The 25,212-nt window shown below is 40.7% G+C and overlaps 1 protein-coding gene across 2 annotated transcripts in view; it reads left to right on the top strand.

Annotated features, from left to right (window-relative positions):
* HACD2 (3-hydroxyacyl-CoA dehydratase 2) overlaps window positions 1–25,212 on the top strand; it is a 91,750-nt gene that overhangs the window by 10,837 nt on the left and 55,701 nt on the right. For both annotated transcript variants that reach the window (XR_003432835.1, XM_027106609.1), the window contains exon 3: window positions 9,865–9,883. Coding sequence is in view for 1 of the 2 variants with exons in the window: in XM_027106609.1 (XP_026962410.1) it covers window positions 9,865–9,883 (19 nt within the window). In the remaining variant the exon portion in view is untranslated. The remainder of the gene's footprint in view (window positions 1–9,864; window positions 9,884–25,212) is intronic.

The raw sequence follows: 25,212 nt of genomic DNA, 5'->3' as shown, positions 1-25,212 counted from the left end.
AAACAAAAATGAATTAGGAAAATAAGATTTAAAAGTTCTTTGAGGCACTGGAGGCACAGTGGTTAAGAATCCACCTGCTGGGCTTCCCTGGTGGTGCAGTGGTTGGAGGTCCACATGCCGATGCAGGGGACACGGGTTCATGCCCTGGTCCGGGAAGATCCCACATGCTGCAGAGCGGCTGGGCCCGTGAGCCATGGCCGCTGAGCCTGCGCGTTCGGAGCCTGTGCTCCGCAACGGGAGAGGCCACAACAGTGAGAGGCCCACGTACCACAAAAAAAAAAAAAAAAAAAAGAATCCACCTGCTAAGGCAGGGGACACGGGTTCAAGCCCTGGTCTGGGAAGATCCCACATGCTGCGGAGCAACTGAGCCCCATGGGCCACAACTGCTGAGCCTGCACTCTAGAGCCCACGAGCCACAGCCGCTGAGCCCACGTGCCACAACTACTGAAGCCCACACACCTGGAGCAGGTGCTCCGCAACAAGAGAAGCCACAGCAATGAGAAGCCCACACACCACAACGAAGAGTAGCCCCCGCTCACTGCAACTAAAGAAAGCCCACACACAGCAAAGACCCAATGCAGCCAAAAATAAAATAAATAAATAAATTTATTTTTAAAAAAAGTTCTTTGAAAAAAGAAGAAAACAGACAGCTTAGATAGGTTATCTTTTGATTTAAAGTGAAGTGCAGAATTTTACATCTGTTAAAAAGACAGTAGCAGTAACAATAAACTTATAGGATGATTGACTACACACAAATGCATTGTTTCTGATGTCTTTGCAAGTAGACTCATTAATTTTATCAAAGTAAAAAAGTAGGATGGTGGTTACTAGTTTAAAAAGCAAAATTCAACAATCTGTTGCCTGTAAAAGACTGACGTAAGCTTACTAAAGGACAAACCAGCCTTCCACGATCAAGCATACAAGAAAAACAGGACCATCCTGCTTAAGATAAAGTTGATTTCAGAGCAGAAGCCAAAGAGAAACTTGCCGCATTTACAATTTGTCACGCAGAAGGAACATGGTAGACACATGTTGGTGGAATTTATTAATGGCTGAATGATTATCATAGAAAAGCTGGCAGAAATGGCTAAAGAAGTAAAAATAGAATTGTACTTGAGAAGTGTCACAGTATATGTAAAAGAACACTGGAGACAAGAAATTTGGGTACTAAGACTTGGCTGTGCCACTTGGTCTCAACCTCTCTGTAATGAATATTCTGGATTAGATGACCTTAACACTTTTTTTCCAGTTCTAAGTGCTGTGGGGCTTCAACATTTCACAGTCAGAATATGAAAATAAAGCAGATAATGAATTAATAAATTATAGAGCCAAATACAGCAAAAAAGATCAGATTAAGTGACAGAAAAAGTAACAGTGATTAAGGAAATTTCACCTATTTCCTCCTTCAAAAATGGATATAAAAGGATTTTGAAAACATGTTTGGATTGAAACCTTTGAGAGAGCGCACTAAATACCCTCTTTTTCTTGCTTATGTTCTGAACATTGGGAAATAACTCAAATTGTATAAGGACCCTAAAAATCACCTTTATTAGTGATAAAGGCCTAGCGGGAGGCTGTGTGTTAGTGTGCAAGTCAGGCAGGTTTGCTAACTGAACTCCAGAGGTAGACTCTGCCTCCCCCAGGCAGCAAGGGCCAGGGCAGCATGGAGAAAACCAGAGAGCTTGGGGTTCTCTGTGGAAGCCCTAGGGTGGAGCTGAGGTACGCATGCCCCATTCTTGCCAATTTACTGATCAGATGCGTCATCCTTCCTTTCCCAAGTAAAGTGATTAATGGGTGGAGAGAGACCAGAAATATTTGGAAGAAAAGCCTTCTCATGAAGCCAGAGGAGAGGGGAAAGGTGTTTGCCTCTAATCATAATCATCTATAACATAAGTGCTATATATTCATTGTAGCAAAACCCAGATATACATAAAGAAGAAAAAACATGTCGGTCATAAGCTAATGATAACTGCTGATAACATATCGATGTCTTTCAAGGCTACATGTTATTATATAGGTAAGTTTTAAGAAAAAAAGATGAAATCATAAATATAATTTTCAAAACTAACCAAATACTGGTAAACATAACCCAAATTAGTTCTAGACCTCTCCATAACATGAGTGTAGTAGACATGCTTTGTGGAGCTGCCCAGCTCAGGGGGTTTTATTCTCTGGAAATTTTCGCAGTTCTACCACTAGACCCATACCAGCTGCATCTCTACCCCGACTCTGCCTCTCAGGCCATAGCTCACTGATCCAGGGTTGCACACCTGCCCCAAACTGGGCTGGTCAGACTTTTCTCCAAGAATGTGGAAGGGGGTAAATGGGAGAGCTCTGTACCTTCCTCTCAGTTTTGCTGTGAACCTAAAACTACTCGTTAAAAAATGGAAGTCTTTTTAAAAAATGAAACTGAACAAACTTGTTGGTAACTTACAAAATTAATTTCCTTAGTGCAAATCTTAGAAACTTTTACAAAAAAGATGTTTCAAAGTAACCTATTGTGAAAGATGACATTCAACATTGAGGTTGAATTTTGAAACTAAAATGAGCTTATTGCCACTGGGTGGAAATGGAAAGGGTTCAAGCGAGAGATGTTTACTGCTTTTTTTTTTTTTTTTTGCAGTTTTTCTTTCTGTAATTGGTCATGAGGTTATAGTTGATACCTGTGGCTTCCTTCTTCTACTACCCATTCCATATTTCCCTTACCCACAGCAGTGACCCAAACCTTCATTCCCAAGGGGTCTGAGTCCTTAGTCATTCTGCCTCTTTTTGGTTGCTGTAGTTTTCCATTAACGTTTACTACTGGAAATGCTAAGAGGTGCCTCAGAACCCCCTGGCTTCCATATATAGTACTCTTTGCCTCGATTGTGTATGGCAACATGATATCCCCTTGGCAATCAGGATTGACCACTCCATCCATAGATAAACCCCCTTTTCTTGCCTATTGGTGCAGTAGCATGAATTAGGAGCCCAAAATGGCCAGATGGCAGTCTAATCTTCCAATTCAGTAGAACCATTGTTGTCACCTGGTGCAACCAGTAACCTTGTGGAGACTAAGCTGTCCAAACAAGTAGAGCTCAAAGCTGCCAGGATGGAAGGCAGAAATTCTTTAGGTGGGTTAATAGGTATAATAGTGAGAGTAGCCACTCCTACTTCCTCCCCTTGATTCTTGGACCTGTGTAATCCGGTGATGAGGAACACAGCATCTGTGATTCAAAGTATAAACTGCGTCCTGTAAGGCAGAACCCTATTCTTTCAAGGTGCTGTCTCCCAGTTGGCATCATAACTGAGTCGTCGGTAAATCATTCTACATTTCATCTAAGCCAGGCATTTCTGGGTGATGGCATATGTGGTTAAGAGCAAATGATTCAGTGGGCCTGAGCCCATTGATGTATGTATTTCTTTTGCTGTGAAGTGAGTTCTTTGATCAGACACAATACTTTGTAGAATGCTATGATGGCAGATCAGGCACCCTGTGAGTTCATAGATGGCGACACTGGCAGAGGCATTGTGGGCAAGGAAGGCAAATCCACATCTAGAGTATGTGTTTATTCCAGTGAGGGCAAATGTCTGCTCCCTCCTTGGTGGAAGAAATCCCATGTAATCGACCTACCCTCAGGTTGTGTGCTGTCCGCCTGGGAAATGATGCTTTATAGGGCCCTTAATTCTGATCTTGGCTATTGGCAGATTAGGCGCTCAGCAGTAGGGTTAACCAGGTCTGCCTTGCTAAGAGGAAGTTCATGTTGTTGAGCCCGTGCGTAGCCTCCATTCTTATTAACGTGGCCAATTTGTTCATGGGTCTATTGAGGAAACACTGGGATGGCTGGGAAGAGTCTAGTTGACGTTAATAGTGTCCATCATTTTGTCCACCATCATTAAGAGTCTCCTTTACAGTAGATGCCATTTGGTGAGCATTCACGTGAGACAAATATTTTCAATGTCTATGCCCATTCTAAGAGATCCATCCACATACCTCTTCCCCAACTTTCCTTGTCTCTATCTTCCAATCCTGTTCCTTCCAAGTCCCTGACCATCCAGCTAAACCATTAGAAACTGCTCATGAATGAGTCTAAATCTGTACTTCTGGTTATCTCTCATTCCAGACACAGGAGAGAAGCAAATGTACTGCTCAAAGTTCTGAATATTTATGGTTTGTAAGGCACAGATCTCAAAATCAATAATACATGTAGTGGTTAAGAGCACCAGCTCTGGAGCCTGGCTGCCTGTGTACAAGTTCTACCAGTTCCATTCATGCCCCAGTCTCCTGCTGGCTTTGGGGAGCCTCCTGGAGAGGCTGGGGAAGGGGGGCTCACCCAGGGAACACAGACACTGGTGGCAGACACATTGGGGAGCATTCAACCGCGTGAACTCTCCTAGCAGCTGACATTGGATCATTAGCACTGTGACATATTTTCAAGGGGGATTTTGAATATGGCAAGTCTTCTGAATGAGGTATGCTTATTTTAGTTCAGTAATTCTCAGTAGATCTCAGCAAGAGCAGTGTGACCCCTCTAGAGTGCGATTTAGAAAACTGAGAGGGTGTTTTGATTGCCACAATGAATGGGGGTGCTATAAGTAGATGTCCTGCGCTGTCTGAGACAGTCCAACGCAGTGGAGGTCTGTATTCCCCCTGACTTTTGTATATACCATGGGCTGATCCCTCTCCAAATATAAATTGATAGTTTTGTAGTACATATTCATACTAAAAAATCTTCACGAGAAATTAAACAAAAAGCTTATTAAGTTAGAAGAAGGTCATTGTCTTAGTTTTCTCTTGCTGCATGACAAAATACCACAAACTTAGTGGCTTAAAACCACACTCATTTATTAGCTCACAGTTCTATAAGTCAGAAACTGGGCTTGGCTGGGTTCTCTGCTCAGGGTCTCACAAGACTGAAATTAAGGTGCCAGTTGGGTTGGCTTCTATCTGGGGGCTCTGGGAAAGAGTCTGCTTCTAAGCTTATTCAGCTTGTTGACAGAATCCACTTAACCTGTGGTTGTAGGTCTGAGGTCCCATTTCCTTACTAGCTATTAGCTGGAGGTCACTCCTAGCTCCTAGAGGCTGCTTTCCAGTCCCTGCACATGGCCTCCTCCATCTTCTAAGTGAGAAATGGCATATTGAATATCTTTTGTTCCCTGAATATCTTTGAGTTCCTCTTCTGCCACCAGCTGGAGAAAACTCTCTGCTTTTAAAAGGCTGGCCTGGTTGGATCAGGCCTACCCACATAATCTCTGTGCCTTAAAATCAGTTGACTTCGGACTTTAATTACATTTGCAAAATTCCCGCCCTGTGGTACCTTGTTTAGTGTTTGATTGGATAACCAAGGTACAAGAATCTTAGGGAATCATCTTTAGGATTCTACCTAGCACAGTTGGTATGAATAGGGAGCTTAAGTGAAATAAAGGTATCATCTCAAAATACTTGAGTAATTTGTTCACTCTGCACATTCTGTTCTGTAAACATTATAGCATTTCCAGCTTGCATATTTAGTTGAAAAGGATTTCAGTGCAACAGTGTTATAACTGCAAAAGCAATGAAATTTTTGATTTAAAATATGGAACAGATTGAGATTCCTGTTCAGACTTTAAGTTAATGGAGACTCGTGAAATGCAGGGATCTCATTCAATTTCTTTTTTTTTTAATGAATTCATTTATTTTATTTATTTTTGGCTGCATTGGGTCTTCGTTGCTGCGTGCGGGCTTTCTCTAGTTGCGGCAAGTGGGGGCTACTCTTCGTTGTGGTGCGTGGGCTTCTCATTGCAGTGGCTTCTCTTGTTGGGGAGCATGGACTCTAGGTGCGTGAGCTTCAGTAGTCATGGCACGTGGGCTCAGCAGTTGGGCCCATGGGCTCTAGAGTACAGGCTCACTAGTCACGGCCTATGGGCTTAGTCACTCCGCAGCATGTGGGATCTTCCTGGACCAGGGATCGAACCCGTGTCCCCTGCATTGGCAGGCAGATTTATTTTTTAATTAAATTTTAAAAATTTTTTTATTTATTTTTGGCTGCACTGGGTCTTCATTGCTGCGTGTGGGCTTTTCTCTTTGTTGCGGTGCATGGGCTTCTCATTGTGGTGGCTTCTCTTGTTGTGGAGCACAGGCTCTAGGCGCACAGGCTTCAGTAGTTGTGGTTCACAGGCCCTAGAGCGTACGCTCAGTAATTGTGGCACACGGGCTTAATTGCTCCGCGACATGTGGGATCTTCCCGGACCAGAGCTGGCACCCGTGTCCCCTGCATTGGCAGGCAGATTCTTAACCACTGCCCCACCAGGGAAGCCCCCTCGATTTCTTTAATATAACTATTTTAATAATATTTTATACTGCCTTTTTTTGAATCACTACAGTTCAGTTTTTTCCTAAAACTATCCACAGTTAAACAACTACTTTATCACATTTTGCATTATGGTTTTTTTTGTCTAATCCATCTTCTTTTCCTTGTCACACCATTCAGAGAATATTGTTTCCAAGTTCTTTTTACAGACCAGGCACAGATTGTATGTCCCAGTGGGATTTCAAAGCAGAAGGATGTTTTCTGTGATACTTTCTTCCTACCCTATCCCATGACATAATCTAGGGGATTATTTTGACACCACACTTACAAATAAATAAGACCTAGCTTCATTTGTGATAATGTGGTACTTCCTCATTTTCTCTACTTTGTTATTTACTTGCCGTGTTGTTTTAACTTCAGTTAAGATTACTCCCCTATGTCCATTATTATCTTAATACTGTTTTTATTCTAGGGTTGGTCTGTACCTCTGTTCTTTTATTTTCCTTTTCTTATCCAAAGTGCTTTCTTGTATTCTTATTTTTAAATCCAAACTTATTCATCATAAGTTGATACATATATCTGACTGCTTCATTATGTCATTGTGTCCCCAAGCATTTATCTGTGGAAATACATATTTTTTTAAATAAACTACTTTTTATTTCTTCTTTACATATTGGTTAGGACACTTTATTTGTTTTAATTTTTGTGCAAGTAAGTTATATCATCTATGAATTTTATATTTAGTAAAGGAGGCATTATAAAATATGTGATTAAAAAGGGGAGATTGGGTCTCATAGGACTAAGATTTGTTCTGTCACACAAAGAAGACATGATAGGCCTTAAGGTTATCCATCCTTTCCTGCAGTGTCCTATTGTAAATCAGCAGCCTGGATGTCTTGCCACATACATGAATAGAATAGGTTTTCTATCTAGGCACTATCATCTGTCTTGTCTCAAAGGATGCTCATCACTCATCTTTCATTCCATTTCATTTCAATCAGCACGTATCTTAGTTTTCCTCAACTTTGCAGCAGGAGGTTTGGCTTATCTTGTAATATTCACACATTTGAGATTCTTAGCAGTGTTTTCTTTTGAAAAATATAAGATTTGCAGTCTGGTAATTCTTTTATCAGTTATCGACATATTTGTGCAGCTTGATTTTTTTTTTTAATCCAAGCCACCCACATCCTCCTCCCTTCAGAAAAAACTTAGTGAAATCATAGACTTGAGCACAGAGTCTTATTAGGCATGGTTTTTTTTGTTTATTTTTGGTTGCGTTGGGTCTTTGTTGCTGCACACAGGCTTTCTCTAATTGCATTGAGCGGGCTTCTCACTGCAGTGGCTTCTCTTGTTGCGGAGCACAGGCTCTAGGCACACGGGCTTCAGTAGTTGTGGCACACAGGCTCAGTAGTTGTGGCTCGCAGGCTCTAGAGCACAGGCTCAGTAGTTATGGCACACGGGCTTCGTTGCTCTGCAGCATGTGGGATCTTTCTGGATCAGGGTTCGAACCTGTGTCCCCTGCATTGGCAGTCGGATTCTTTTTTTTTAATTAATTTTTTTTTTATTTTTAATTTATTTTTGGCTGCATTGGGTCCTCATTGCTGCGTGTGGGCTTTTCTCTTCATTGTGGTGTGCAGTCTTCTCACTGTGGTGGCTTCTCTTGTTGTGGAGCACAGGCTCTAGGTGCACAGGCTTCAATAGTTGTGGCACATGGGCTCACTAGTTGTGGCACACGGGCTCTAGAGTGTAGGCTCAGTAGTTGTGGCGCACGGGCTTAGTTGCTCCGTGACATGTGGGATCTTCCCAGACCAGGGCTGGCACTCATGTCCCCTGCGTTGGCAGGCAGATTCCTTTTTTTTGTTTTTTTTTTGTTTTTTTTTTTTGCGGTACATGGGCCTCTCACTGCTGTGGCCTCTCCCGTTGTGGAGCACAGGCTCCAGACACGCAGGCTCAGCGGCCATGGCTCACGGGCCTAGCCGCTCCGCGGCACGTGGGATCTTCCCAGATCGGGTCACGAACCCGTGTCCCCTGCATCAGCAGGTGGACTCTCAACCACTGTGCCACCAGGGAAGTGCGGCAGGCAGATTCTTAACCACTGAGCCACCAGGGAAGTCGCTAGGCATGTTTTAGATAGAGCTAAGTCTTGTCAAGTTATAGCTTTTTCAGGTATAACTAATGTACAGTGAAATGATACAAAAAGCAGTATAGTAGGAATAAAATCTAGGTTCTTGATCCGCTACATCACTTACTACCTTGGTGAAGCTGAGCAGTGTTTCTAAGCCTTCGTTTTCTCATCTGCAAGTAGAGATATCTGTCCTGCCCATCTGCCAGGGTTATTGTTAGTTTCAAACAACACAATGACGGCTTGAGAAATGTATTCCAAAATGCACTGCAATAGTTGTTAGGTCTTATCATCCAGAAAAGCTTTGGTCATTAAATCAACCTTGTAGATGGCTTCAAATTACTTCTTTACTACCACCACCCAGGTTAAAGCAGTGCCAGATACAGGATGAATTGGAAGGGGATTTGGAAGAACCTAATTGGCTGGTTAGATGGCCATTGAGATGGAGAGGAGATAGCAGTCTCACCCATGCGCTGGAAATAAAAAACTGGGGAATACATGCCAAAAGCATTGGCAGGACTTGGAAACCTGTTTGACTTGGGAGTGAAGGAAAGGAAAGAGCAGTTGAATCTGAGAGTGGGGGGGGGTTGGTGATCAAGAGGCATGGTAGGTATGAAGGAAAGGAGGGGTGAGCTTCCTGCTGAAGCATGCCATCTTTTTTTGTTGTTTTTTTTTTTGTTTGTTTGTTTTTTGTGTGTGGTACGCAGGCCTCTCACTGTTGTGGCCTCTCCCGTTGCGGAGCACAGGCTCCGGACGTGCAGGCTCAGCGGCCATGGCTCACGGGCCCAGCCGCTCTGCGGCATGTGGGATCTTCCCGGACCGGGGCACGAACCCGTGTCCCCTGCATCGGCAGGCGGACTCTCAACCACTGCGCCACCAGGGAAGCCCGCATGCCATCTTTGAGTTGCTGCTGGTACACCTAGATGGAGATGTCCAAAGGAATGTGGGCCTGGAGTTCAAAGAAATCTGGGGTTAGAGATTAGACTGGGAATACCCTATAATGAGATCACAGAATGAGATAAGATGGGGTCCAAGGGTAGAGCTTTGTAGAATAAATGTCTGCATTGAAGGGCCTGCCGGGTAGGAAAAGGCTCTTCTGATCTTGTGTTCCATAGTCTGTGATAGTTCTGTTCTGTACAAATGGGACATGGGAGTTGTTGTACACTGGCTGCTCTTACCATTTGATGTATTATAGAAGAGGTCCTTGACATTTGCTAAACTACTGGGTAAGATTTATTCCTTAGGAAATCTTCCATAGATACACAAACTAAAAATGAATAAACAAAAAACTGAACAAGAATTTACATTTTTTTAAATAGTCTGTAGCCAAGTTTAAAAATTGAACGTTCATTTTTCGAATTCAATATTGCTGGCAGACACTGCTCTATTCTTCTGAAAGGCTAGTTTGTATGAAATAAAACTATAATATTATTGATCTTCACTAATCCTCTTTTCCCCCCTTTTTCTCTCTAGATTTTACATTGTGCAGTAGGTGAGTATGGAATTCCCCCCCAACTTATGTAGAGTGGATTCTGCTTTCTTTTTTTAAGTCATGAATGATAGGTTGATTAGATTCTTACTGAACATTGAAAAACTAACCTATTTAATCATTATATATAAAATTGCTTTGGCTTTTGGTTTCTAAAATCATGGGTACTATTTAGATGTTATCACTGAACACTTTATTAAATGCCATGGCTATTTTTCTCTGTCAATTTAAAGAGGCCTCTCCTGCCTTCTCAGTACAAGGGTAAATAGACAAACACCTGGCATATTTATAAAAATGTGACTTGGAGTGCTGGGCTCTGTTGAAAGCCCTCTCTGATTACTTAAATGTTATACTCTCTTTCCTTATTTTTTAAAATGGAGTACTGCGTATATTGCCTACCTCTCAAATGAATATTTAATGTATGTGAGAGGGATTGGAATGTACAAGTACAAAGGGTTATATCAATGTGAGAGATGTCTGCTAAAAGCAGATACAATGTGATTCCTCTTTGGGGAATGCGGAGGGTCATCAAATTCTGCTCTGGAACTAAGGCATAGCTTCTTGTCTGGGGCGGCTAGACTCCTCTAAGCAGAAATCAATTTTGGAAAGTTGATAGACCCTGTGGAGTAAACCCATAGCGGTTGCTGTGCATGTGGACTTGTCTCTCCAAGGGAGGATTTGAAGTTGCTACTCACTGAGAAGCACCAAAAGTCTGAAAACTCCAGAACTATGCATTCAAACCATTATGGCCCTGATCAACATAATGGATAAATTAAGTGGGTACTTACTATATTCGGGGCACTGGGGAATTCAGAGATGAGGAGACTTACGGTTCAGGTGGACACACAGCAAACTCTCCACCATGGGCCTTAAAGGGATCACTATGATACCTGGGCTCTATTACTTTTAAGGAAGACAAACATCTTCCTTATAAAGAATTGCACCTCGGCTATTTTCTCACTAGGAGGAGGTCTACAATCAGAGATTTCTCAAATGATTTGCAAAATTTTGTATGGATGTGTCTGTGTTTGCTTGGGAAGGTGGGTAGAATTCATAGCTTTCATAGATTCTCAGAGGAACGTGATTCAGAAGGTTAGGAAACTGCTTTAGCACCTTTAAGCAAGAGATTTGAAAGGAGCTTGGAGACTCATTTGTCGTGGGGTCTGCTTTCCCAGAGAAGGTTAAGGGACCTGGTCCCATAGCCAGTAAATGGCACAGCCTCACTTGGGACCTGGCCAGTCTGAGCCAGAGCCCACCTGACTGACTTTATTTTACGGTGAATGGGTTTCAGCTAGTGAATAATCTTACATACATTTCCTTTTTAGTCCTTTATCTAGAGTTTTGAGGTGAAAAAGTTGTCCCTTCTTAAGTGCTTAAATTTGTAGATTGGGGGATATGTTCAGCCAGAGAGAGTTCTGGAACCAGTTCAGGCCTTCTCCATATGACTGAACCCTGTGCCCCCAGTCTCCCCCCCCCTTAACCTTTAGCTGCCTCCGTACAAAGCTCTTAGATGCATGTTTTCCAAGCATGTGTATTATTATTTTAATTAATATTGCCTTGTATTTTAATACACAAATTCCTTTTATCTGTCTTAGAATATATTCTCATGCCTCTATAAAATTTCTACCCCGGAAATAAAGTTTCTGACAAGTATATGTATTCATTCATACCAAGAACATGATTGAATGCCTACCAGGTGGGGCCAGACACTGGTGGGTGGTGGGAGCAGAGAGGTGAACAGGCACAGGCTCAGGCTCAGGAAAGCCACACTCAGATGGGCGCCCCTCTGAGCGCCTCTGGCAGGATGCACTCCGAGGAGTAGCATCTATGTCACACTCCCCTCTGATGGTTTGTGGACAGGTGTCCCTAGGTCTTGGTTTGGTGCCTGACACACAAGAGATACTTTAAAATTCCTTCTTATTTTCTCAAGAACCTTGTTCCATCAGTGATTCTTTCTCTTGCATCATCACCCTTTGTCATCTGCCTTTTCCTTCTCAGCTCACAAAATGCTCAGAATGCTCCATCCTAAAAATAATTTTTAACCTAACCTTTGACCCTGCCTTCCTCCCTTATTACTACATAAGTCCTCTTCATCCCTTTTACCAGATTTCTGGTATACTCTTTCCACTTCCGCGCTCCCATTTATACCTTAACCCAGCAGCTGTGCTTCTGTACCCCTTGTCCTACTAAAATTGCCCTCTGGTCTAAAATCAGCACGAGTTTCTGTTAAATTCTGAGGAATTTAATGTTTGGAATTTACTGAACTTCTCAACTACGTTGGGTACCACTGATGACCCCCTCTGTGACATCCTGTTCTTTTATTTTACATCAGACTGAGCCCTCCTGGCTTTTCTGGTCCTCTGTGGTTCTTTTCTTTCTTTGGGGGCTTTTCTTTCTCCCCTTGCCCCTTAATTGTGGGTGTTCCCAGTATCTGGCCCAGCACACTGCTCTTCTGCCTGAACAGGCCCTCTGGGTGATCTCTTCCCTTCTCATGGGTTGAGGTACTTAAGACCCTCAGTTCTTTAACTCCAAGCCACACCTGCACCCCAGACTCCAGACTCACCCCATGAGCTCCTGGATGTCCACTCCTGGATGTACACCTCCTTCTCCTCAGCAGCCTCCTTCTTCTTGTCAGGTGCTCCACCAGCTTCCAACCACTATCCATTCAGTCACCCATTCTAGACCTGGTGCTCATCCATGATGTCTCCTCTCCTTTCCCCATACTCCCATAGCCAGGTGGTCATCAGGTTTTCTCAATTCTGTTTCCTAAATAGTTCTCAGATTGTCCTGTTTTTTCCAGCCCTGTTCAGGGTCTGAGTATGTCTCATCTGGACTCCCATATCCCACTCCCTGAACTTGTAGGTTTATAATATTAATATTAGTAATAATAAGAGCGATCATTATAATAAGAGCATTTACTATGTTTCAGTGCTTTACATTCATAATCTACTTACTTCTCATTTTACGGTTGACAGAACTGAGGCTTAGAAGGTTTTATATCTTGCCAAAGTTCACTTAGCTAATAAGCCCTAGAGCTAGAAGTTGAACCTGTGGCTGTGTGCCTCCAAATCCATGCTTACAGTCCTCGAGGGATTGAGTTAAAGGATGATTCTGAGCATGTCACTTCCATGCTTAAAACCCTTCGCTGGTTTAAACATCTTCATGATTTGGACCCTGCCCACCTCCCTAGCCTTACCTATGTCCATTCCCTGCCTCCCACTCTGTGTTTCAGCAACCCTGACCTTCTTGTGTCCCCCCGGCCCCCCATACTACTGCACTACTTCCTGCCTCTGGTCTGTGCCCAGGCTTTGTGCTCTGCCGGAGTGGTAGCCCATCCCCTGCAGCTGGCAGCTTCCCCCAGTAAACTCTCCTACCACCCTCTGGCTAGATTACATACCATTCCTCACTTTTCTGTAATACCCTGCAACTCGCTCTCACACTTTCCACAATGTATTATGGTCTGTCACTATACCTATATCTCCCACCAAGATCACTGAATTTTTCTAAGAATGAGAACTGTCTCCTATTGATTTCTGTATCCCAGCACCTAACAGTTCATGGCTCCTAGTGGGAGCTCAGTGAACATTTGATCATAATCTTACTAAATTCTGGTGAAATTTTCTGAAACTTGTTTCAAAATGTTTTCAGTTTCTTAAAAAAATCAGTAAGAATACTAATAAATAGGCTGTTTCTAGCATTAGCGTAAAGGCAACCCTTTATTTTTTTACTCATACAACTTAAGTTTACTTTTGGAATGATGGTTTATTTTCCTGTGGCTTTCTGAAACTTTCACTGTGATAGCTTGGTCTTTTAGAAACTTGTTTTAATGCCTTGAGATGTCTTTAGTTTACATATTGTTGATGAGAAGTCTAGACCTCAGTCAGACCTGGGTTAGTTACTAGCTGTTACTTTCAGGATGTAACTCAACTTTTGTGTGCCTTCATTTCTTCCTCAATAAAAGGAGGATAATAATACCTACCTCTAGGGTTGTTGTGAAAACACGAGAGGACACACATGAGAAACACTTAGCTTAATGTCTAAGATATAGCAATGTTGAAAATTGCCCAATAAAATGATAGTTCTTATTATTAACAATAATAATGTCATAGAATGTTAAAAGTTTTATTCTGTCCCTAATGTAATGTTCCATATTTAGATTTATATAAGTGTAACTCTTCCATATTCTTATTTTTCCTAAATTGTAATTTCTGTGTAAGTGAGTGCTTCAGGGCCACCTGTTGTTAGTATGGGTTGGAGTTGCTTCTTGTCCATGGTTGTGACAATGCAACTTGGCAAAAATAGCCTCCAGAAATAGTAAACTAAAATTCCACGTGAGGGATTCATTTCTGTAAGAAAGTCAGGCCTCTGTCCTTCCAAATGGGTTTCCATGCCCCAACTTCTTTAAAGTGGGTTGTTTGCTCTCCACTGATAATGCAGGAACAAGATTTCTTTTGCGGGGAGGGAAAGGGGACAAGTGATAGCCCTTTTGAGCACATGTTGGGGACATTTTTTTTTTAATTAAGGTATAATTGACATATAGCATTGTATTAGTTTCAGGTGTACAACATAAGGCTTTGGTATATGTATATATTGTTAAATGATCACCAAAATAAGTTTAATGTCCATCACCTCATATAGTTATAATTTTTTTCTTGTGATAAGGACATTTAAGGTCTACTCTCTTAGCAACTTTAAATATGCAATCCAATATTATTAACTGTAGTCGCCATGCTCTGCATTACATCCCCAGGACTTGTTTATGTTATAACTAGAAGTTTGTACCTTTGACAACCCTCACCCGTTCCCCGCACCTCCACCCCTTGCTTTTGGCAACCACCAGTCTGTTCTCTGTATCTATGAGTTTTGTTTTTTGTTTTGTTTCCTAGATTTCACATACAAGTGAGATCAAACAGTATTTGTCTTTTTCTGGGATAAGATTTCTTAAATACTGTGGTCGCAGCCCTCAGACCAAAATTCATAATGCTTTTATTTACGCAGTGTTTTTCTTTTTGGAAATGAGAATTTAAAAACCCAGTTGAGACATGTCTTTTACAAGACTGCAAAGAAGAGTTGTGGTTTTCTTTAACCACATGGTACAGTTTGTACTGAAAGAAGTATTACCTGTTTTTCTGTGTTGTGCTCAAGATTAGATTGTGGAAGAGGCATATTGGATATGGGTAGTTCTCAGCTAACTCCAGAGTATGGTTACCCCACTTTGTTGGGATAGAAATTAGAGGTAGAGAGACTAGAACTGATGATACTCTTTTTTTTTCTTTTTTTTTTTTTGCGGTACGCGAGCTTCTCACTGTTGTGGCCTCTCCCGTTGCAGAGCGCAGGCTCCGGATGCGCAGGCTCAGCGGCCATGGCTCACGGGCCCAGCCGCTCCGCGGCATGTAGGATCTTCCTGGACCGGGGCTCAAACCCGTGTCCCCTGCATCGGCAGGTGGACTCTCAAGCACTGCGCCACCAGGGAAGCCCCTGATGATACTCTTAATAAGATGTAACATTGTGTGTTTGGTGAACCTTTGTGTTGGAAATTATACTGTCAATATAAATAACTTTGGAAGTTCTCTTGATTGAAAACTGTAGAACAGGAGCTCAGTCATAGCCCAGAGGGTATTATGTCTGAAGTTGAGTATTAGCACTCTGATATCATCAACAGACAAGGACAGAAGCCCTTTCACGGAGGTATCCTAGATTTGTAGTTTCAAATATTTGCTGTACATTCCAGCGTGCACTCCTCTCGTAAACTGATGATACCTTTTACTTAATTATTTCTTAACAATTAATTTTAAGAAATTTGTAATCACCCTAATATTAATAGGTAGCATATGGCTTCAGACTGATTTTATTAAGTAACAAATGGTGCCAGGGAGGAAAGGGGCAGCTGCCGGAGAGACAAGCACCAGAAGACCCAGTCTCCTACCAGAAATCTTATCCCTCCCACCAGTGAGAATGAACTAAATCCTCTCCAAACTGCAACGCCTCCTCCCATCCGCCCCCCCTCCCCGGCCCCCCAGAGGTTCAAGCTTTTATTACTCATTTACAGTGCAATATTGTGAAGGACATGCCCTCACATATTACTAAAGCCAGACCCAGAACCTTCCGTGTTGCAGCAGAAGAGAACTCTGGAAGGAAAGCATTGTGGAGGAAAGGGGTTATTCCCCCAGATTTGCTCACCTGGAATTCTGCTTTCACCCCTGCGCCCAGCCCTCATGGGTATGGCCGGGCACAGAAACAAAACTGCCTTCTTTGGTGCCTCTTAGCTTAGTTGACATTTTTTAAATGAACTTTACCAAAAGTGAGGAAGAACAAAAAGGAAATGAGTATCAAAAGTACAAACAGTATAAAAATAGCCATATTCCCAAAGTACAAATTTCTGATCCTGAGATCTATGTCCCCTTTTGTTAGTGGGAACTGACACAGGGTCACATGGACCTTGCTGGCTCTCTTCCACCCTGTTCTTAGTGTGTTCAACCCTGGGACCCATTTCCCCAAGCCAGTTTTCCTGGCTTACAGAATACAAAATGGTGCAGATTTAGATTCAGAAGTTGCTTTCTGCCTGGGGGCATGTTTAGTGGTAGTACTGACAGGGGAAGGAGATGCCCTTTGAGGTGGGGAAATGGACTTAACCTTTCCCAGCAGGCCGGCCTGTGTCTGCTGCCTAGAGGGCTGTCTGGGTGCAGTGGGCTGTCTGGGTGCAGTGGGGAGGTTAGAGGCCTGGTCAACTCCTTGCTATTCTGTCTTTGTCATTTATTGAGTACAGTCATTTCCCAGCATCCCGACACCAGAACTCTACCAAGACCATGTTCATAATCTTTCCCAAATCAGCCAAGCCCTTCAGACCAGTCTAGCTTAGTCTCCCTCTACTTTGGCGCTTTGATTATTCTGTTGCCTCCTGATCACATTTTGCCTCCTCCCCTCTAGACAGAGAGAGAAGAGGAAAGAAAGATAGTTTTAGCACCTGCATCTTCTGCTCCTCATACCCAAAGATTCAGCCACTTTCTCTGAATAAACTTTGCATTTTCACACTCCATGGTTTTGTACATAAAATGTCCCTTTGCCTGGAACATCCAGCTCCGTAAGTTGTTCCTGGCTGTGACTGAATGTACTGAGATGAAGGGAAGGGACAAATAGGGCATATGCTCATCAGGAGCCCAACGTGCCTGAGCAGGGAAGGTGAGGGGCTTACCCAGAGCTCACGCACACTGCCTGGCACCTGGCAAGCACTCAGTAAGCTGTAGCAGCTCTTCCATTGATTATTAGTGGGCAAAACATAATCCCTGAGGGTTTCTGTGCCCAGTTGGAAAAGGGAAAGCCATGAATAGAGCCTAGATCAGGGAATTTTACCCTTTGCCATTCTTGCAGGAACAGCTAGGGGTTTGGTTTGAATGGAAGCTTGTTACTGAGATATTTTAAAATATCTTCTCAGTAAGGTAATATTATCTTGTTTTCCAGTCCATCAGGAACCAAGCTAAGGCAAACCAACCCCATTGGAAACACTACTAGCTGTGTAGCAAGTCAGGCATCCTCCCTCTGGGCATTAGTTTTCACATCTGAAGAAGTAGGAGTTTGACTAGATAATAGATAATCTCTAACATTCCTTTCAGCTGGATGATCTGAAATTCCATGAAACTAACTATGAAGTAGCTTCAGAGATGGTCAGTTATCTGGGCAATAATAGAAAAGGAGGATGCGCTAGATGTTTAAATATACCTATGTATGAGAATTAGGAAACTTGTTTCAAGTATAGTATTGATAGATTTAGTACATTTTCCCTCTCAGTGCATTTTTTTTTAATTTATTTATTTATTTTTGCTGTGTTGGGTCTTCTTTTATGTGCGTGGGCTTTCTCTAATTGCGGCAAGTGGGGGCCACTCCTCATCGCGGTGTGCGGGCCTCTCACTATCACGGCCTCTCTTGTTGCGGAGCACAGGCTCCAGACGCGCAGGCTCAGTAATTGTGGCTCACGGGGCTAGTTGCTCCGCAGCATGTGGGATCTTCCCAGACCAGGGCTCAAACCCGTGTCCCCTGCATTGGCAGGGAGATTCTCAACCACTGCGCCACCAGGGAAGCCCTCTCAGTGCATTTTTTATTGAAGTATAGTTGATGTACAAAATTGTATGTTACAGGTGTACAATATAGTGATTCACAATTTAAAGGTTATCTCCATTTATAGTTATTATAAAATATTGGCTATATTCCCTGTGCTATACAATATATCCATATAGCTTATTTATTTTATACATGGTATCAATAGTTTGTACCTCTTAATCCCCAACCCCGATCCTGCTCCTCCCTGTTTCTCTCTCCCCACTGGTAACCGATAGTTTGTTCTCTATATCTGTGAGTCTGTTTCTTTTTTGTTAAATTCATTAGTTTATTGCATTTTTTGGATTCCACATATAAGTGATATCATACAGTATTTGTCTTTCTCTGTCTGACTTATTTCACTTAACATAGTGCCCTTCAGGTCCATACATGATGCTGCAAATGGCAAGATTTCATTCTTTTTTATGGCTGAGTAGTATTCCATTGTATATGTATACCATATCTTTACCCATTCATCTGTGGAGGGACACTTAGGTTGCTTCAATATCTTGGCAGTTATAAATAATGGTGCTATGAACATTGGGGTGCACGTATCTTTTCAAATTAGTGTTTTGGGGGGTTTTTGGATATATACCCAGAAGTGGAATTGCTGGATCATATGGTAGGTCTATTAGTTTTTTGAGAAACCTCTTCTGTTTTCCACAGTGGCTGCACCAATTTACATTCCCACCAACAATGTGCAAGGCTGCCCTTTTCTCCGCATCCTTGCCAACATTTGTTATTTGTGTTCTTTTTGATGATAGCCATCTGACAGATTTGAGGTGGTATCTCATTGTGGTTTTGATTTGCATTTTCCTGATGATTAGCAGTGTTGAGCATCTTTTCATGTGTCTGTTGGCCATTTGCATGTCCTCTATGGAAAAATGTCTCGAGTTCTTCTACCCATTTTTTAATCAGCTGGTTTGGTTTTTTTGATGTTGAGTTGTATGAGCTGTGTATATATTTTGATTAACCCCTATCAGTCATATCATTTGCAAGTATTTTCTCCCATTCAGTAGGTTCTCTTTTCGTTTTGTCAATGGTTTCCTTTGCTGTGCAAAAGGTTTTAAGTTTAATTAGGTTCCATTTGTTTATTTTGCTTTCTCAATGCATCTTGAAAGCCCCAGCAGAAAACTGAATTGGGGTGGGAGATGGACACACACACTTTCTATGGCATACATTTACCCATGACCATCACTAGATGGCACCCTTGTATTAGTAAGGAGACACTCTGAAGGTAAGGACCTCTGGAGGACGTCCAATAAAAATAGTAATGAATCAATAGCTGAAACTGAAAAGAGAGAGAGAAAAGAGAAGTGGATGTTTTTCCATCGCTCTCTCATGCCTTGATCATTAATATTTTAGGTAACAAAAAGCTGAAACTTCCTGCATTGCCCTGGAGATTATCTCATAAATATTTCTTAATTATAGGCACAGGGTATCTCTAAAATTAAAAATTACCTTAATTTGCTTAATTGAAAAGCTAGAGACAAAGAAAGTATTTCAGAAGATCTCTGGTCAGCTGGTTTGTGACAGTCTGAAGTCAGTAAACCTTCCACTTATGTTCTTAGCTTCAAAAGCAAGATTAGTCCAGCAAAGCTGGAAACACCATCTAGTGACCGAGTTAATTGCATGGAGCCAAAAAGTGAAAGTTTAGCAAAAGAATTCTTTGATGTATGATTCCACAGCAGGAGTTGAATGCTAAATAGTGTATTAATGAAGGAAGCAAGAACACTTTGGAATATCTGGAATATCTGTATGACGTAGTATGTCTTTTATAGTTTTGTACAGCTTTCCTAGGAAAGGAATTTTTTCTTCTTCATTCATAGTGAACATCTTTCCACTAGTATTTTAATAACAGTTCCTGCCTCACAGCGTTCTTTCAATTAGCAATCTGCTTTTGAGATTCATCCATATCTTCACATGGTTTGAAAGTTCATTCCTTTTTATTTCTGAATAATATTCCACTGTATGGATGTACAGTTTGTTTATCCATTCACCTATCGAAGGATATCTAGTTTGCTTCCAGTTTGGGATGGTTATGGATAAAGGTGCTGTAAATATTTGTGTGCTGGTTTTGTGTGGGAAAAAAATTTTTTTTTGCATTTTCAGATCAGTTGATATGTACCTAGTAGCACAATTATTGGATCATATAGCAAGACTGTTTACTTTTGTAAGAAACTGCCAAGCTGTTCCAAGTAGCTGCACCATTTTGCATTCCTGTCAGCAATGAATGAGAGTTCCTGTTGCTCTGCATCCTCACCAGCAGTTGCTACCTTGGGTTTTAGCCATCATAGTATATATGCAGTGGTTTCCTTTATTTTTTTCTTTTAATATTCATTTATTTGGTTGTGCTGGGTCTTAGTTATGGCAGGCAGGCTCCATAGTTGCAGCTCGCCTGCTCCTTGGTTGCGTCGCGTGGGTTCCTTTAGTTGCGGCATGCGGGCTCCTTAGTTGTGGCATGTGAACTGTTAGTTGCGGCATGCATGTGGGATGTAGTTCCCTGGCCAGGGATCTAACCTAGGCCCCCTGCATTGGGAGCTTGAAGTCTTAACCACTGCACCACCAGAGAAGTCCGAGTTTCCTTTATTTTAATTTTCATTTCTCAAATGACAAATGATGTGCACATTTTTTTATATTTTTATTTGCCATTTGTATACCTTCTTTGATGAGATTTCTGTTCACATCTTTTGCCCACTTTTTAATTGAGTTGTTTGTTTTCCTGTTGAGATTTTAAAATTCTTACTATATTTTGGATGTAAATCCTTTATCAGATGTATGTTTAGCAAATATCTTCTCCCAGTCTGTGACTTGTCTTTTCATTCTTTTAATAGTCTCTTTCACAAAGCAGAAGTTTTTAATTTTAATGAAGTCCAACTTAACCAAAGTTTAACTTAAAACCAACCAACTTTACACTTAACCAGCTTAAAACCAAAAAATTGCTTTTATGAAGGAATTTTTTTCTTTCATGGATTATGCTTTTGGTGTTGTATCTAAAAACTCATTACCAAACCCAAGGTCACATAGATTTTCTCCTGTTTTCTTCCAGAAGTTTTATAGCTTTACACTTTACAAATAGGTCTGTGATCTGTTTCAAGTTAATTTTTGTGAAAAATGTCTAGTCTGTTTCTAGATTCACTTTTTCACATATGGACATCGGTTGTCCCAGCACCATTTATTAGAAAGACTATCCTTTCTCCATTGAATTGTCTTTGTGCCTTTGTTGAAGATCAGATATTTGCATGGGTTTATTTCTGGGCTCTCTATTCTGTTCTGTTGATCTAAATGTCAGTTATTTTTCCAATACCATACTGTCTTGGTTGTAATAGATATAAGGCCTCCAACTTTCTTCTTTTTCTTCAGTATTATGTGGGTCTTTTGACTTTCCCTATAAACTTTAGGATCAGTTTGTTAATATCTACAAAGTAGCTTCCTAGGATTTTTGACTGATATTGTGTTGAATCTATAAATCATGTTGGGAAGAATTGACCTCTTAACAATATTGAGTCTTTTAGTCCACAGACATGGACTAGCTCGCCATATATTTAGATCTTACTTGATTTCTTTCATCATTGTTTTGACGTTTTCCACGTAAAAATCCTGTACCTATTTTGTTAGATTTGTACCTAAGTATTTCCTTTTTTTGATGTTATTACAAATTTTTTTTTTTTCAAATTCTGGTTGTTCATTGCTGGCATATAAGACAGCAGTTGGCTTTTTATGTAGTGGCCTTGTATCCTGCAACCTTGCTCTACTTGCTTATTAGTTCCAGGAGGTTTTTTGGTAGATTCTTTGGGTAGATCTGTATAGATAATCATGCCATCTATGAATAAAGATAGTTCTGTTTCTTCCTTTCCAATTTGTATACTTTATTTCTTTTTCTTGTCTTACTGCATTAGCCAGAACTTCCAGTTTGACATTCATTATGTTCTTTACTCGACCTTGCTTGTGTGTTTCTCCTGGGAGGTCTGATACCAACCTAATATCTTGCCCTTTTAAGATATTTTGTCTTTTGGGGACTTTCCTGGTGGCGCAGTGGTTAAGAATCTGCCTGCCAATGCAGGGGACACGGGTTCGATCCCTGGTCTGGGAAGATCCCACATGCCGCAGGGCAGCTAAGCCCGTACACCACAACTGCTGAGCCTGTGCTCTAGAGCCTGCGTGCTGCAACTACTGAGCCTGCGTGCTGCAACTACTGTAGCCCGTGTGCCTAGAGCCCGTGCGCTGCAACAAGAGAAGCCACCACAATGAGAAATCTATGCACCGCAACCAAGAGTAGCCCCCGCTCGCCACAAATAGAGAAAGCCCATGCACAGCAATGAAGATGCAACGCAGCCAAAAGGAAAAAAAGGTATTTTTTCTTTTTACCTGAAAATCATAAAAATTTTTCTGTTTTCCACCTTTATTGAGATATAAAAATTATATATATTTACAATACACAGTGTGATGCTTCAATATAAATATACATTGTTAAATGATTGCCACACTCAAGCTAATTAACATATCTGTTACCTCACAGTTATCTTTTTTTTTCGTAGTGAGGACATTTAAGATTATTCTCTTAGCAAATTTCATGTATATAATATAATATTATTAGTTACAGTCACCATACTGTACATTAGTTCTCCAGAACTTATTCATCCTGCACAACTGAATCTTTGTATTCTTTGACCAACATCTCCCCTTTTTCCCCATCCCACAGCTCTAAGCAGCCACTATTCTGTTCTTTGCTTCTATGAGTGTGACTTCTTCTAGATTCCACCTATGAGTGAGATCATGGAGTATTTCTCTTTCTTGCCTAGCTTATTTCACTTAGCATAATGTCCTTCAGGTATACCCACATTGTTGCAATGACAGCCTTCTTTTTTAAGGCTGGATAATATATGTGTGTGTATCATGTTCTCTTTATCCATTTATCCATCAGCAAACACTTAGGTTGATTAAGTATCTTAGCTGTTGTAAATGATACTGCAATGAACAAGGGAGTAAAGACACCTCTTCAAGATACTGACTTCATTTCCTTTGGATGTATACCCAGAAGTGGCATTACTAGAACATACGGTAATTCTATTTTAAATTTTTTGAGGAACCTCCATACTATCTTCTCTAATGGCTATACCAATTTATATTCCTACCAACAGTGTATAAGAGTTCCCTTTTCTCCACATCTTTGCCAACGCTTGGTATCTTTTGGTATTTTTGTAATAGTTATTCTGATGGGTGTGAGGTGGTATCTCATTGTGGTTTTTGATTTGCATTTCCCTGATGATTAGTGATGAGCTTTCTTCATATACCTGTTGGTCATTTTGTATGTCTTCCTTTGAGAAGTGCCCTTTCAGGTCCTTTGTCCATTTTCTGTTTTGGTATTTGTTTTCTTGCTATTGAGTTGAGTTCCTCATATATCAATATTTCGGATATTAACTCCTTATCAAATATATTATTTGCAGATATCTAGGTAGGTTGTCTTTTCATTCTGTTGATTGTTTCTTTTGCTGCACAGAAACTTTTTAGTTTGATGCAATCCCATTTGTCAGTTTTTTATTTTGTTGCCTGTTCATTGAGGGTTATATCCAAAAAAATTTGCCCAGACCAATGTCAAGAAGCTTTTTCCCTATGTTTTCTTCTAGTAGCTTTGCAGTTTCAGATTTTATATTTTAAGTCTTTAATCCACCTTGAGTTGATTTTTTTACATGGCATGAAATAAGGGTCCAGTTTCATTCTTCAACATGTGAATATACAGTTTTTTCCAGCACCATCATTGCAGAGACTGTCCTTTCCCCATTATGTGTTGTTGGCAACTTTTTCAAAGATCTTTTGACCATAAATGTGTGGATTTATTTCTGGGTTCTCTATTCTGTTCCACCGGTTTATATGTTTGTTTTTATGCCAGTACCATGTTGTTTTGATTACTGAAGCTTTATGGTATATTTTGAAATCAGGTAGTATACTGCCTCTAGCATTGTATTTTGTTTGTTTGGGGGGTTTTTTTGGCTCAAGATTACTTTGGCTTTTCAGGGTCCTTTGTGTTTGTGAATTTTAGGATTTTTTTTTTCTATTTCTATAAAAAACACCATTGGAATACTGAAAGGAGTTGCATTGAATCTATAGTTCACTTTGGGTAGTATGGACATTTTAACAATATTAATTCTTCCAATCCGTGAACACAGGATATCTTTCCATTTATTTGTGTCTTCAATTTCTTTTATCAGTGTTTTATAATTTTTAGTGTACAGATATTTTATCCCCTTGGTTAAATTTATTCTGAAATATTTATATATTTTTTGATGGTATTGTAAATGGAATTGACTTTAATTTCTTTTTTGGATAGTTCATTGTTAATGTGTAGAAACATAACTGATTTTTCTCTGTTGATTTCCTGTCCTGCAACTTTACTGAATAGTGGTTTTTTTTGGGGGGGGGGGTGAAGTTTAGAGTTTTCTATATATAAGATCATGTCATTGGCAAACAAAAACAATTTTCCTTCTTCCTTTCTGATTTGGATGCCTTTTATTTCTTTTTCTTTCATAATTGGTCTGCTAGGATTTCCAGTACTATGTTAAATAGAAGTGGTGAAAGTTGGCATTTTTGTCTTGTTCCTTAGAGGAAAAGCTTTCAGCTTTTTACCATGGACTATGATGTTAGTTTGTCATATATGACCTTTATTATGTTAAGATACATTCCTTCTATACCTAATTTGTTGAGAGTTTTTGAGAAGGTTTAGAATTTTGTCAAATGCTGTTTTGCATCTATTGAGATGACCATATGACTTTTATCTTTCATTTTGTTAATGTGGTGTATCGCATTTATTGATTTGCATAAGTTGAACCATTCTTGCATTCCAGGGATGAATCCCACTTGATCATGATGTATGATCCTTTTAATGTGCTGCTGAATTTGGTTTGCTAGTATTTATTGATGATTTTTTCATATGTGTTCATCAGAGGTATTGGCCTGTTATTTTATTTTCTGAGTTTAGAAGTATTCTCTTCTGTTTTTTGGAGGAATTTGAGAAAGATTCATATTAATTCTTCCTTAAATGTTTGGTAGAATTCACTGGTTGAGCCATCAGGTCTTGGGCTTTTCTCATTGGGAAGTTTCTGATTATTGATTCACTCTCTTTACTCATTATTGATCTGCTCAGATTTTCTCTTTCTTCTTGATTAAGTCTTGATAGGATGTATTTCTAGGAATTTATCCATTTCTTCTAGGATATCTAGTTGGCATATAAATGTTTATAGTAG

The sequence above is a fragment of the Aethalodelphis obliquidens genome, unplaced genomic scaffold, assembly GCF_003676395.1.
Source record: "Aethalodelphis obliquidens isolate GAN/ISIS:26980383/991018 unplaced genomic scaffold, ASM367639v1 scaffold1, whole genome shotgun sequence".
NCBI classification, from domain to species: Eukaryota; Metazoa; Chordata; class Mammalia; order Artiodactyla; family Delphinidae; genus Aethalodelphis; species Aethalodelphis obliquidens.
This window is presented reverse-complemented; position numbering and strand designations above follow the sequence as displayed.